The 15,355-nt window shown below is 33.8% G+C and overlaps 1 protein-coding gene across 2 annotated transcripts in view; it reads right to left on the bottom strand.

Annotated features, from left to right (window-relative positions):
• LOC145694517 (lysosomal alpha-mannosidase-like) overlaps positions 1-15,355 on the bottom strand; it is a 217,194-nt gene that overhangs the window by 44,825 nt on the left and 157,014 nt on the right. For both annotated transcript variants that reach the window (XM_081770839.1, XM_081770831.1), the window contains exons 12-13: positions 12,428-12,632; positions 7,158-7,275 (exon numbers count right to left, since the gene is read on the bottom strand). In XM_081770839.1, coding sequence (XP_081626965.1) covers positions 7,158-7,275; positions 12,428-12,632 — 323 coding nt within the window. The remainder of the gene's footprint in view (positions 1-7,157; positions 7,276-12,427; positions 12,633-15,355) is intronic.

The raw sequence follows: 15,355 nt of genomic DNA, 5'->3' as shown, positions 1-15,355 counted from the left end.
CACGTCAACCGCAAGTACCCCTTTAATTTATGTTAGTTCATGTAGTGTTATATATAGTTAGGATATAACCTCAAAATATGAAACTGAAAATCGAAAACAAGCAATTATTCACTTACAATTACTTGAATTCCAGTTCGGCTCGTCTTTCTTTGCGTAGAAACCTCTAGATTACTGTTTTAGAAACAGTAATAGGGGACCCGAAACCGTAAGCCATGAGGATTAAAACTAGAGAAAATTAGGGAAAGAAAGACAGAATGAAAAACCTTTCTGTAGCTTAATGTCCATTTTTTTAAAATATCTATTGACCCTGCGAAAGCAACTTTATTGGATCGAGAGAAAAACCATTATATTTCTTTTCACCGTATTCGTTACATGTATTTGAGCAAGAAGTCGATTGCACCCTTAACTTATGAATTGAACGATATGTTTAACAATAAAAAAGTGCGTAGATCAACCCCCTAAAAAAAGAATTCCGTATTGCTATAAAATATCTGTACATCCACTGATAAATCTACAGAGTTGGCAACGCTTGAGAGAAGCAGAAAACTCAAGACGTTGGTTTCCTAAGCAACGCCTTGGATCACAGAAGTAGGAGGTGAGAAACACGAAGCGCATGCGCAGTATGAGTCTTCTAAAGAGGTGAAAATTCAGCCAAAGCGTTGCCAACGACTTATTCGCAGAGGTGACGACTCAAAACATGACGGGGATCGCACAGTATTTCTCGGTTCTTCTGCACTTCAACAGTTGATTCTGCCTCATTGAAAATTAAAAAAAAAAAAATCATAGTCCTGACGATCGTTTAATTAAATTAAAATACTCCTTTCTTCATTTTTCGTTGGGCGTTAACACACGACTTGCACACCCAGAAAAGACGCTACTGGTACCTAGCTCTACAGGAAATGACTCAGCTACAAGATAACTATCTGGACGTATACAAATTGTTCTGTGAGGACCACCACGTTACCCGACGAAGTGATTGTTATTGGGCAGGACTTTCTAATGATCTCGTGATTGAACAGACTCTAATGTGAAACATCAAAACTACATGAGAATTAACACGAGGTAGAGGTTTTGGAGGAATCCCAAAGGCAGCTGTAGATTTTACCTATGCCATCATGAACTCAAATTAACTACACCTACGAGAGCTAACGAGACTGAAATATCACATAAGTGTTCAACGTAAGGAGAGCACGTCTGCTAGAGTGAAGAAAGATCAGAAATATATTTAAATTATTTTGCAATACCCTCGAAACCGAAACCTTTTCTACTTCAGTATTGGAGACACTGCTGTACAATATTATAAATGGCCGTGAGGCAGAAATGAATGTTAATGTTGATATAGCAAATGAAGTTGGAGATAAAATTCTGAGTTCGATAATCTAGAAAGAGGTTGGAAAATATTCATTTAAAGCTTCCATCAGGTTGTCACTATGAATGCTAAAAGTAATATTGTTTTCGATGTTCAAAATATCCCTATGGATGCACAAATTCTCCTTCAGAGGCTGCTGTTAGTAGCTCAATCAAATAATGAAAATATGGAAGAGGTGTTCAAATACGAATTATCACGATACCCTTTATCCATGTTTGACCAGTTTGGACTTGTGAGAGAAGCGAAAAAGTACGACTTAGCAGATGCATTGTGGAAGATGGTAGGAAATGAATTGAATGAGTCAAGTGAAACATTCCTAGCAGAAAAGTCGTTGTGGATGGCGGTTCCCTTTTGTATCGCATTCCCTGGCAAAAAGGTGAGACGTTTAGATAAACTACTAGCAGAGGGCTCCCAAACACTGCACGCTACTAACGGTGCAGATGTCTACATTGTATAAACTTCTGTTAACTGTACCAGAAAAATGAAGACACTTGTGTATGCAGAAGCCACTGATATTTTGATATCACTTTGTTATTTTGCAAGAGCAGGTATATTACCATTTTATCTCATATGACACGGACAAAGCAGTTCGGGTGCATAATGTTTGGAACATAAAACGTGTATGCTTTATTCTTGATGAAGAAATTTGTAATCACCTTGCATTTATTCCTGCTTTGCTGGATGTGATACGATATCGCATTTGTTAGGTGCTGGTGAAAGTGTGCCATTGAAGAAACTAAAAGATGGACTCTTTCTTCATCAAGCAAAAGTATTTCAAGATTCTTCGTCCATCAAAGAGAACATCATCGCTGCAGGTGGAAAAGCCTAGTTTATTCGTACAATGGTAAATCAACTGATACGTTACAGAAATTACGTTACCAAAAATTTTGACAAAAACTATCAGTGAAATCATCTGTGGTTGAAGCAAAATGCCTCCCACCAACAAATGATGTAGCAGCGTTCCATTCGATACGTGTGTATATGCAAGTACAACAATGCATTGAATCAGATAAGCAATTGAAGCCAAAGGAATATGGATGGAAACAGGTTGAAGATAGGTTTCTTCCGATTCCAATGTCCATGCCTGCAGCTTCAAATATTCTAGAGGCCATCAGATGTAATTCTCGACGGAATTGTGATTCTAAACAATGTACTTGCAGGAAACAACAAATGGCTTGCAACGCCGCATGCGGAGAGTGTCATGGTGTAAGATGTCTGAATTCTCCTGTCTTGTTCTGAGGGCAAGTATCCAGACTAGTTCTCAACTCGCACTTTTCACTTCTTTGCGCTGAGATGATGCTAGAATACAGCATTCAGTTGCCGTAAATTGAGAATAATAATCATATGTAATTTTGTATGTATAGTGGATATGTGAAAAGAATTAGACTCTGTTATTTTATGTTTTATAACCTGTATTGAGAATAATAATCATATTTGATTGTGTGTACATAGTGGCTAAGTGAAAATATTTATTACCTGTAACTTTATATTTTATAAGCAATCATTTTTACCAAGTACTTTTCAGTTATTGTTAATAGCAAATGTAAAAGAACATTTACCAACAGCTAATGTTTGGTAACTTTGGAAGTATTAGCCCGATTTTAATGAAGTATGTATCAAAATAAAGGTTAGAGAAAGACAAAGAAAAATAAGGACAGAACTTTCACTATAAAGTTAATAGGTTTCACAAAATAAACCGAAAAAGTAATATATATAAAATTTATTTGAAGATGTACTGGCCGCCATATTGAAAGTTGCCATTTTGAGGTTGTTCCCCTACTTCGATTCTTCTATAGTTTTTGTATGTTCAATAAGAACATAAAATAAAACAATTGGCATTGGTTTCGTTTCTTTTGCAATTAGTCCTGGGTTAAGCCCTATTTTTAACTAGTTTTACTGGACTATAAGGAAAGGTCAATCAATTGTTCACTGCAACAGATTTCAACAGTAATACAATCTGTATAGTGCAAACTGTAATTAACTGTAACAGAAGTATAAAATTTGAAAACGAGAGAACTAACATTATATTAACGACATGAAAATAAAAGCTTTAAACATTCCCTCAAAATAGAGTTTCTATTAATGTTTGTTACAATTTGTTCTTCGCAGGAAATCTTCAATATCACTAGAATGCCTTTATCGTATTGGTAAAGCTATAGTTGTAACGAAAACCACTATAATTCTTTGGCTAAAAGGTGTGAGACACAAATAGAATATTCTTTTTTGGTGAGAGCTTGATGACTTTTATCTTTTTTCTGTTGTTGGAGTGCTATCCTTAACGGTGAAGGAAAATTTAATTTCGCTGTGGAATAAAGGATGAAAGGTCTTAGCACGTAACGTTTTTCGTTTTCTTAGAAACGCCAAAAATAAAAAAAATAAAAAGAGAGAGAAATAGAAATAAACGAAATAAACCTCAAAGTGATTAGTATAGAACCAGGAAAAGTGTTTCAAAGGATTTAGAAAATCACTTTTGAAAAATTGACCGTTCTTTGTACGGGCAGATTAGATTGATGGAAAATATTCGAAAGGTATACATAGATTCTTTCTTCTCCTTTTCTTTTTCTCCTACCTATGCATATTTGAATCAAGTGAAATTAAACATCTCACCTGAACTAAGTGCTAATTGTGTTCAATAATGCATTTCAGGCATGCAGTCGTAATTTTTTTGCGAAAGATTTAAAACAATTTTGTCTCTCAGAATACTTGGCCACGGTAACTCACTGATAGAGCGTTTACCTCTGGTGTATGGGGCCGCTGGTTCGATCCCCGGCGAAGTAAGTTTGTGGTGGACAACATCGTGCTTGTGGCTTTTTTTTTGAGTAGTTCCGTTTCCTCCCGCTGTCTCATTCCCGCTGTCCATCAATTTTTCCATCATTATTCACTTGCCTTAATCGTCGTCTTCCTTGGTCTAAATGCGCACAATTGTGGGACGTTAAACTGAAATATTTGCCTCTCAAAACATGTATTTCGATCAAAGGGACCCGATGGGAGCTCACGTAATTCGGATCCCATTTTAAGGTATAGGTTCATGCCTCATATCGTCGCGTGACAACCAGAGGAACATGACTCCGATTTCGTAGGTTTACAGGCGAGAGGAAAAAAAATATTATTTTCTTAGAAAGATGTGTTTTAATAAGACGGTAATTGAGCTACATTACAACAGATGATCGACAAGGAGAAGAGATGGCGTTACGTTCCATTTACACCAAGTGGGGCTTTCAAAATTATGTCCAAACATAAAGAAAACGAAAACCGCCTTTTTGGAGTTACGTCCCTCTGGTTCTCATGTGACGATACAACTTCGCTGCTTAAAGGGGCGCTAAAATCAAATTAAACCAAAGAACGCTGTTCTCAAACAACGGTCTACACGCGAGACAGAGAGAAAGGCAGAAATACAGATCCATTTTGATCAGAAACAGTTGCGTATCTAAGCTAGGGCCGGGGGCCTAGGCTCCCCAATTTTTTTGAGTGACAAAAATAATTTAAGCGATTATTTATATATTATTGAAACTTTATATTAAACTCATGATATATCTCGTATATATCTGGGTTCTAGTTGCTCCCACAGTTTTTATCTTCTAGATCCGCCACTGGTCAAAAATGCGATTTCAAGTTTAGGTTTAAACTGTTATCAACTGAACGAGTAGTCTGTCAGGCCAAAGCCAATTAACTTTCCAGACCCACGACTAATACCTAGAATCGCCAAAAGCTTCCCAAGGAGCAAATTATATAAGTCAATATGTTTGAGATCCTTCCGCAAAACTATCCCAATCTACTCTCCCTATTTTACCTTTCACATTTATTACTTTATGTTTTTAAGATTGTTGCCTTTTAATATATTTTAAAATGTATATGGCTTTCTTCATCTGCCCTAACTTTGGTCTCTTGCGCGATGAAAGAAATCAACCGATTTCGCTCTAATTCAACAAATAAATCCGTAAACCACGTTGCAGCTTTTTCGTACATTTGGATTCGACTCACGCACTTTCGAATTTTTCGACGCATCTTTATATGCATAAAGATGAATGTGTGTGTGTGTGTGTATATTGAATATAAAACTTTATGTTCATTTGACAACATTTATGATACCCCCATACCTTCGTTGTTGAGGACCTTGTAACATGAAACATAGTTTCCCAATTATTTTTGTCCCTTACCAATAGTAGAATTACATATCTGAGTTTATATTCTTCCAAACTAGTCTTTTATTTTATAACATGTTTCATATAGAAATTTTCACGAGCCTCTGAAAACTGTTTACTGAAAGAAAATCTGTTTTCAAGATAAATAAATATGAATGTAAAACTGAGAACCTATACATCCATACAATGTAGGTTATATAGTTCTGAGATCATGGACAAAGTAAAAAAAAAATCGTGAAATGGGTTACTTTTTGTTGAAACGAATACATTCAGAGATCATCCAATCTTATGCAGGTATAGAATGTATTGTAACATGGATATCAAATATTTTTTATATTATATCATATAATCATGGATGTAAATAAACTTGGTAGAATCAGCTAAGCGTGAAGCGAAACCAAATCTCGATTGCAACCCGACATGATTTGATAGATACTGTATGTTATACATGAATCCTAACTAGACATGGAAAATATATGTTTATATTTTCTCTCTCTCTCCCCCTTTCTCTCTCTCTTTCTCTTTTAGTAAAATAATCAAGTTTCAGCTATTCTTCGTGCGCATATCTTTTTACAATAATTTTTTTTACATATCTTTTTACAATCTCGTTGTTCATACACACATATATTCCTACCATGTGACTGTATTTGATGAACGGATGATATTTTGTTTCAAAAATGAAGTACATATTACAAGCGAAATGTTTCATCTGCAAACGATTTATTTGAAATTCATTTGGGTTTTTAAAATTTTCTCGTTCAAAGCAAGATTAGTAATGAATGCATGTAAAATAGTGAAAATTAAATATAGATAGTTACTCTTATGAATATACTATAATTAATTAGTGCCCGTGAGCAAGCCGATAATTAGCATAATTTATCGTGGATGGATACCACATGGAAGCACGGAACTGTTAGTCTTGTAATAACACGGTGAGGCAATATAAACCTATTTGAAATCACAGGAACCAATAATGCTTTATTGTACCTTCATAGTTGAGTGGGTAACGTCAGTTTTTCTTGTGTCTGATCCCAGGTATGATTTTCCTGACGGTACTTGTATCGGATTTAAAACAGGTTACTGTTTCGGATCTTACGTACTTCAAATGGTAGATTCTATATACAGGAGCTTTAATGCTGAAAAGACTGTTGAACTCTAATGTATGTGGTAAACCCAAACACACAAGTTCTCACTGGAGATCGAATCCGAGTCAACTGCCCAAGTTGCATGTGTGAACCATATTATAATGGATTTATTATTTTAATAGCATATTAATTATTATATTCTAAAAATATTAAGAATAATTATGTTTTTGCGTTATTCGCATGTAAGAGTAAATTAAATTAAAGAAAAATCAGACGATTTCAAATCACGAAGTTTCGAAGATTTTTATTCTGATGAGTCCAGTGGAGCAGAAGTAAAGTGTACCAAGTAAGTTGAAAGTTATTAAAATATTGGTTTTTAATATAGTTTGTTAAGTTTTGTTAATATTTGTTTGGTTTTTGTGCCTGTGAGAAAAAAATGTTCTGTATGTCTCTTTTTTTCTGTTGCTTTTTGTACAACTTAAGAAATATCATAGACGGCTACGCATTTCCTTTTAAAACAGTTACTTGTCATTTAATATGTGCCATAAACATCTCACTTACTCAATTGGTATAGGTCCAACGGTCCACTCAAATTCAATTTCATCTTGACCCTTGTAGACTCTGATAATTTGACTAACAAACGAATTGAAAGTTTGATGAACTTCGGTAACCTCATCTCCTGTAATAAATAAATGCATATTTTATCAGTTAATAGCCACATAAAATGAACATTATTCAGAAAATATTGAATCTAAGCTTCTTTAAAGATTTATACTAGAGAGTATGACAAGTTTGATCATAAAGCATTTTCATTTTGTGATCTAAGTACACATTTATTGTGCAACCAACAAAATCGTATGCTTAGAGGAAATGAGAATAGAGTTACAAACTGTAATGTTCAACCTATATTACGGAAGAACAATAGTTGCAATTGACAGTAAATGAGTCAGAAAAATCGACAGGAATGAACGAAACCAGTTTTCAAAGTGTAAATGGCATATCATGGCACATATTATCTGACAAATCTAATATAACGCTGCTGATAAGTATATAACTTTGAGCCCCTTGGGAAGAAAAGAAGAGAAGTGTGATGAATAAAGCTTAGAGAACAAACACCATGAAATTCTGCTGAAATGAAAATATTATTATCACATATTAAAATGAACATAAATTTATGAAGATTTTTAGCAGCTAACGCCAAGGTTCTCTCATTTTTTTTTTTTTTTTTTTTTTTGTGTTTGATAGTAGTGGGTAATCACCAGCAAAATGAATGCAATATCTCATTGTTGTTAAAGAATATTATATGGAATATTATATGTGAACATGTATTACACTCGTAGATAAACTTATACATATAAAGAGACTGATAAAGAGCAATTTTATAGTGTGCTCGGCTTATATATTCCTAGATGTACGACCAAAAATAAGATCTTGTTTTCAGCAGTGTTCGAAACGGTTTACAAGAAATGTGAATAAAATAAAACAAAAAGTAACAACAGTTTGATATTGTCTTCCTAAAGGCATTATATTAAAGTAAAAAATTACATTAGTAAATTAATGCAATACCATAAAAGCTAAACGTAAATCCTTTTTCCATTAAAAATGCATTAACACAGCGTTGATAAAACTACAGAGATTTTAGAAATGATAGGCTGGTGACACAGAATAGTATTGCCGCTGTTCCATAGCTAGCGCGTGCGTCTTTGGTGCACTTGGTCCCGGGTTCGATTTCTAGTGAAAGAGCATTAATTATATTACGGTGGTTGGATTTCACTTTAAGCTATGGTCCACGTTTCATATAAGCTCGGTTCTGAAGAAGAATGTAAATTTCAAAAAAACAAATACAATACCTAGTATAGCAGGTCTTCTAATTCTAATTCTAATAACTGCCGTATTTCTTCATTACGTTCTGTTGCCAGAAGTCCTTATAAGTGATCTCTGATTTGTAATAAGCTTTTTGACTTTGATAAGGCCTAGTGAATCCGAACCAGGCTCAATTTTGACACTACCCTTAATTTTAATTGTATTTCCAAATGCAGTTTTTGTTGTATTTTTCTCTTATTTCAATATACAGTTTTTCAATAGTTTCGTTCCTCTATGATTCCATTTATTTCTTACAAAGATTTTTCCTTTAACATTTTGCTTAATACTATTTGGTTTATTTGACAATAAGTATGGTAATAAAATAAAGAAATCAAAATAATTTTTTAAAAATGTTTTTCCGCTACTGAATTCTATTACATTTACCTTGTTCAACTGCTTTCGCGGCCCCATTAGGAGTCCCAATCTCTAGGCTAAGAAACCCAGGATGTTGTGTTACAGTTACTCGAAGCTGGGGTACATGGAGAACGAAGAGCTAGGGATTTAATTTGATTTGATTTTGAGTTAGTTTAGCATCAATTTCAGCAGCGAGGCTATAGAAGTCGTCGACCTACAGCTTAGCATGGGATCCGAACCACAAGAGCCTTTCCCAGGAATCGAAGCAGAGTCTCCCACACTAAATGTGAATACGTTAACCGCTTAGCCACGAGAGGAAGCTCAGGAAGAAATAGGGATAGAAAATATAGATTTTATTTTTCTTTCTTTCTTTCTTTCTTTCCATAAAATAAAAAAAATAGATCACAATCTTGCAACTATTTCATAATTCATTAACATGTTTCCATTTGGCTATCGATCTAAGCTGAATTTGTTGCAATAGTTTTAATACAGTATTATATTTATTTGTTTGTGTAACTCCTCCTTTCCCTGTATTATTTTTATGCTTTCTTCTATGTAATTGTCTGTACTCAATTAATGCAGAAAGCTAAGTAATTTTTGTGTTAGCTTTCTGGGATCAGGATGATGAAATAAAATTCGGATTTTCATTTTAACCCATTTGGTGCCATAATTTTTCTACTGCGTATATTTGATTGCATGTTACATATTTTCTTATACATTTAACACATATTCGAAAAAAGAAAAGAGTACGGTTGTGTGTACCGGGATACGTCTGGTACAATCTGTCCTATATATAGGACATTGGCCATTTAGGTTGATAATATTTAAAAAGTAAAAATTATACGTGATTTCGACTCACGCCAGTTTTATTAAACTACTATTTTTTGCAAGACTACATACTGGTATATTATGTTCTAAAATCAATACACAGCATTTTTACATTAGCGATCATAATCATCAAAGCATGACACTATGCAAAAACCAACATTACATTGATGGTACGATGTTACCAGTTTCTTCGGTTTTGCATCTTCTTTGCTTTCTTTCCTGATTTCGTATTAACGTATGTTTGCTTACTTTTCGTGTCTGGACACTTTCTACAGAATCCCTGTGTTACTGGGTGAATTCTTGTTGCTGGAGACAACGAGAGTAATGGCATAGTAATATTTCTGTGAAGGAATAGTAATGCATGCTGAAGGTCCACCTGTTGCTAATTTACGTTGTAAGTTTATTATGCTTTATTTTAGAATTAAAAAATCTTGTATTTTATAATTACAGCATACATAAAGTTTACTTAGTATATTTAGTCAGAATTGAAATATCTTAAAAACCGGTAGGTCAAGTGTCCAATGTCCTGTATACAGGACACTAGAAAAACAAGGTCTCTATATCAAAATATTTTATGTTGCGGATTTAAACAATAATAAAATCAGAAAGAATATTATTTGAAGAGTATAAAATAAGTTCTTACCTTAGATTTATTCGTTCTTTCAATATTTTATTCATACGACAAGTTAATCTTGATCGACAGTAAAAATTTCAGCTATTTCAGGGTACAATAGTTCCCTTTAAATTGCACCAATTTCCCACAAACCATATTGGAAGAAAGCATGTGCCTTTCCGATCATTCGCATACAGAAACAAATTTTATTTGATTAATCAGTGTTGAATACTGACATATTTTATCACTGTCCTATATATAGGACATTGGCGTCAAATGGGTTTAATAACATGTAAGTTCTAGACTAAATTCATATCTTATGAAATACTATCTATCAAATTCATCATTGTATCCATACACACACACATCATCTATCAAATTCATAATTGTACACACACCCTCACTAACCCCAATTAATATAACCGCTCATAATTTAAGCGTTGTATTGTAAGTCTTCGATGTAAATGGTTTCTTATTTAGTCTGATCGTTTTCCGAGAATAATGCCAGATTAATTAATTAATGTTAACATGAGCAATGCGAACATCTATTGTATATTGCTAAACAGTTAATACGATGTAATCCACATTAAATTAGCATATTGCATAGAGTAGTATATCTGAATTTACTGATAACTACGGTCTCTGTATACCACACGGGGTAAAGACCGTTACGTAAGATTTCTTGGAAATAATATATGGAATGGAAACCAAGTTAATACCAGTGGTTGCATTCTATGTGAGGTCTATCGCCGTTTTAGATCAATATGTGATTGGCTTCATATTCCAAATAAAACTATGGTTTATGTCGCATACAATTGTTTAAGGAAAGGGAAATTTCAAACAAATGGATACTTAAAATGATACTAATTTATCTAAATTGCGTCACTATCTTTGTCTCAAACTCTAAGGCTGCCGCCTTTAGTCTGTGGCATATTCGGTCCAGCATTTACTTTTCTACTGAATCTATCATATATATGCTATTGATACTATTGATATTCACAGTCCCTCATTTTCTATAGTTCCATTTGTTTCTTTACACTTATCCTTATTTATCATATTGTTTTTCCAGTTATCATTCGCACTCTGCAGACCAAAAGAGATAACCGCAGAACTGAATATTGAAGACTTAACACTTTCGATCGTAAGCTTGAGCAGTCCTCGGACTTACTTATTAATGCTAAAGGACGAGCTCGGTAATATTGTAGCAAATCAACCCAATAATACCAGTAAATTGTGTATTCATCTTAAAACAGAATGTTTAAAGGTTTATTTACTATGTATTTCTCATGTCCACTTGTTATCTACAACATGATGCAATAAACTAAACTGACAGGAAGCTAGAATTTTTATTTAAGCCCAGCAGAGCAAGTGTTAATTTAATTTTCCCCGTTTTTTGGCTCTTTCAAATTTCATACCTGATAAAGGCTTATTTTTCTTTTAGCCTACTCCATTGTGACATTTGAAAACAAATGTAATCGATGCGCACCTTTATAGGTCATGAGAGCAAATCATCTTTTTCAACTCTCGTTTCGATAGTTATGTGCATAAGTTTTTAACTGCTTATTCTTGAACACTGCTTACATTTTTGAATGTACCTGGAATTGAATACAAAATTTTGGTGCAGCACTGATTCATGCAGTATTAATTGATTGATATTTACACCTTTTGTCAGCAGCAAAACTGTGCAGAATAGAGTCTACAATCTAGAATGGGGTCTAAAACATTTGAATGAACTCGATACTATAGCATCGAAAATGTAACCCACGATATTCTGCACCGAATATCACTCAAGCTAGCCATTTTTCGAAAGGTGACTAATTTTCTTAACGTCTTTCAGTAACTTTGTTCTATATCCAATTCTTCTAGCATTATCTGATTTTTCTTTTTTTTTATTCTCCCTTTACATTCTCGATAGGAATACGAACACAGAAATATCGAAGAAAGTTCAAAAATATCCATCCTTGTAGGTTCAAGTCGTACAAAGAATCTACAGCGAAATTTACGTTGTTGTCTGCAGACAAAGTTGCAGACCACCTGGCTATAGTCATCGGTTCCAACTAGACAATTAAGAAATACAGATTAAGTAACGTAATGTCAGTTTATCTTTACCACTAACTACATCCGAGGCAGTAAAACAAATGCTTTTTGATGAATACTGAATTTCTGTACTTACCTGGGAAAACATTAATGGTGGCACTCTCGGCTACAGGTACAGCTTCGTCAGATTCTGGATTAAAAGCATAAGCTCCAGAAGCCCTTTGTTCACTTCCATCATGACCTTCGTACAAGAAGAAGTTCTGGGCTAGTTGCCAGGTTTCATTGTTTCTAATTACAGATTTCAGCAGCCCACTGGTCTCATCAAATGTTAATTGGAGAACCTGTGAAGAATGCAGAAATATATTTCGTCAGAGAATACAAGACTGATTTCATAACCAGAACTTTGAAAGACAGAGTCTATAAGAAAACGCTAATAATGTTCTCTTAACGTTACAATTGTTCACAAAAGAATAAACTGTGGCTAGATTTATACCATCTTTATACTCTGATTATATGAGAAATAATTTTTCTGTCTTCTTTTGAAATTAACTTGAACTTTAATAATCTGATTGCTGGGATGAAGCTGAAATGGATAGTCAATAAATTAACGTTAACCCGGTTTTGCAAGAGCTGGCTTGGAAAATAAATAAAAGAGAGTTGTGAAGATAAAAGAGAGTTAGAAAAAGTATTTTGGTTATTGTTTATCAGATTTTTTAAAAAGAAATAGACCGTTTGAGTGTTCTCTTGAAATTCAATATTTGAGTATTATCTTGCCTGAAACTAACAGAATTAATGTGTTTTGTGTAAAGAAGATTTATTCCATACTTGTTATTGTTTTATGTAGTAATAATAATGAAGTAACTAGGTTTTTTTTTGTATATGGGAGATACCGAATATATGGCAAGGTAAAACATGATAACTAGTTTCGGCAACGTTGTAAATACTCATTAGTCTAATTAAAATCTCATATTAAAATACGATTGGCGAATCTTCGCTTGAAGAAATTACGAGAATTACAATCACAGCGAGGCTTATAAGATTGGGTTGTTAGTGCGTCCATTTGTTCGACCATTCATTACTACCCACGATAACTCTTGAACGAATGCTATTATATTCCATTCTGATTGTTTGAATAGATAGCTAGAGAAATTACCTTAGGAGATAATTCATTAATGGAGTCAATCGGTTAAACAACTTCATGGGTAACGGTAACTTTAAAGGTGGCTACCAATATCCCTGCCAGCGAATGTATTTTAAATCTCTTTTTGCAACAGATAGCTAGAGAAATTACTTTTACCTAGCCAACGAACTTTAAAAAGTTCGTTTTTGAATTCTCTATGTCTGTTATTTATGATTTTTTTTCAATTTTGAACTCTGCATTCGATAGAGCATCAAAAACTATCTAAGAAAGTGATTAAGTGTTTTGCGTCACTCTTACCGTACCCGATACATTGGCCAAAAATGGCCGATTTCTAGAGATTTAAGGAGCTATATCTCGGGAACCGTAAGTCATAGACAAATTATATTGGTGTTAACATTTAAGAGGATGATGAACATTTTGGTACCAATAATAATAGATGGCCACTAACTAACGTGCTGCTGACCAACTGGCCACCATTCCCCAGATATTGGCCAAACATTTTCAAATTTCGGGAGATTTAAGGAGCCATATCTCGGGAACCGTAAGCCATAGAGAGATATTTTGCGAATTTTTGCGAGAAACAGAAGAAGGTGATTTACACGTAGGGACAATCACTGTTATCCTTCCCGCTCCATCTCTCTATTCTTTTTAAATTTGTTCTGGTAATGCTCTTGGAGCATCCTCAATTGGTTTCTTAATGGAATGAATCCATTCACACCATAACGGATGATGGCGGAATTAAGGGTGACTAACCCATATCCCACAGATAAGCATATTATTAATTATGTTTTTTTTTAATAGATAGCTAGAAGATGGATTATCTTAGCCGAGTTTGTTATCGAAGTCAATCCGCTATCATATAAACGGCAACTAAAATGGTTGCTATCTGCAGCTCATATCCCGTACATATAAGCTGATTTTTTTAAAACATCGTTTGTTGCAACACATAGCATGAGCAATTACTTTTACTAAGTTCGTTAATAGAGTAAATTCGTTCACATCATAATTTATCACGGTGACATTAACGGTGGCTTATGCATTTCCTATATATAAACATATTTTTGAATTACTTTTTTTTAAAAAATAGATATCTCGAATGATTGCCTCGGCCGAGATTGTTATCGAAGTCAATCTATTAACGTATTAACGACGACTTTAACGGTGGCTATCCATATCCCAGACATATATTTCGCGTGGTCCTCTCTACTGTCTTCACCAGAGTTTATTGTTAACATTAGAGACATTTATTATAGCCCGAATAAAAAAAATCACAATAGTGATTGTACATAGTTCCTCATCATATCTAATTAAATGCCTTTTGCTTTTCCAAAATGAATTTTCCATCACATTCAAACTCAAATTTACTTAAATTACATTTGATTATCAAAGAATAAAATATATATAACAAAATTAATCTTCAGGAACAAAGAGACATTTAAATAGATTTGAAGAAATCAGTAAAGTGAAACCACAGAATTCCAGTTCATTTGAAAGAAAACAGAAAATAAATTTCCTATATAATTCAATGGGATAAAAAATTTAAAAAATAAAAAAAAACGAATAGCACAGATATTCAATATCGCGTTTTTTGTTTCAAATATTCTCACACACAAAAATATGGATCTTAATTAACGTCAATCTATTTTCCTAACATACTTTTTAACCTAATTTCATCATTTTAAGTAAACACATGAAGTGCCTGTGAATACGAGGGTCGTTCAAGTCAATCCGAAACATTTTATCTTTCAAGGTTAAATAAAAACCTAGGCTGGAGGTTTTGTATGCAGTAGAAACTGGTACCTGTGTCCTGTTACTGGTAGATGGCGCTCGTTTCCCGTACTTCTGGATAGACCATTAGTCAAGATGGCGGACAACAGTGTAAACGTCTACGTGGAACAGCGTATTGTAATGATGATTTAGTGA

The sequence above is a fragment of the Thermobia domestica genome, chromosome 1, assembly GCF_964235325.1.
Source record: "Thermobia domestica chromosome 1, izTheDome1.hap1.1, whole genome shotgun sequence".
Taxonomy (NCBI): Eukaryota; Metazoa; Arthropoda; class Insecta; order Zygentoma; family Lepismatidae; genus Thermobia; species Thermobia domestica.
Note: the sequence above shows the minus strand (reverse complement) of the source record. Positions and strands in the feature narration are given on the sequence as shown.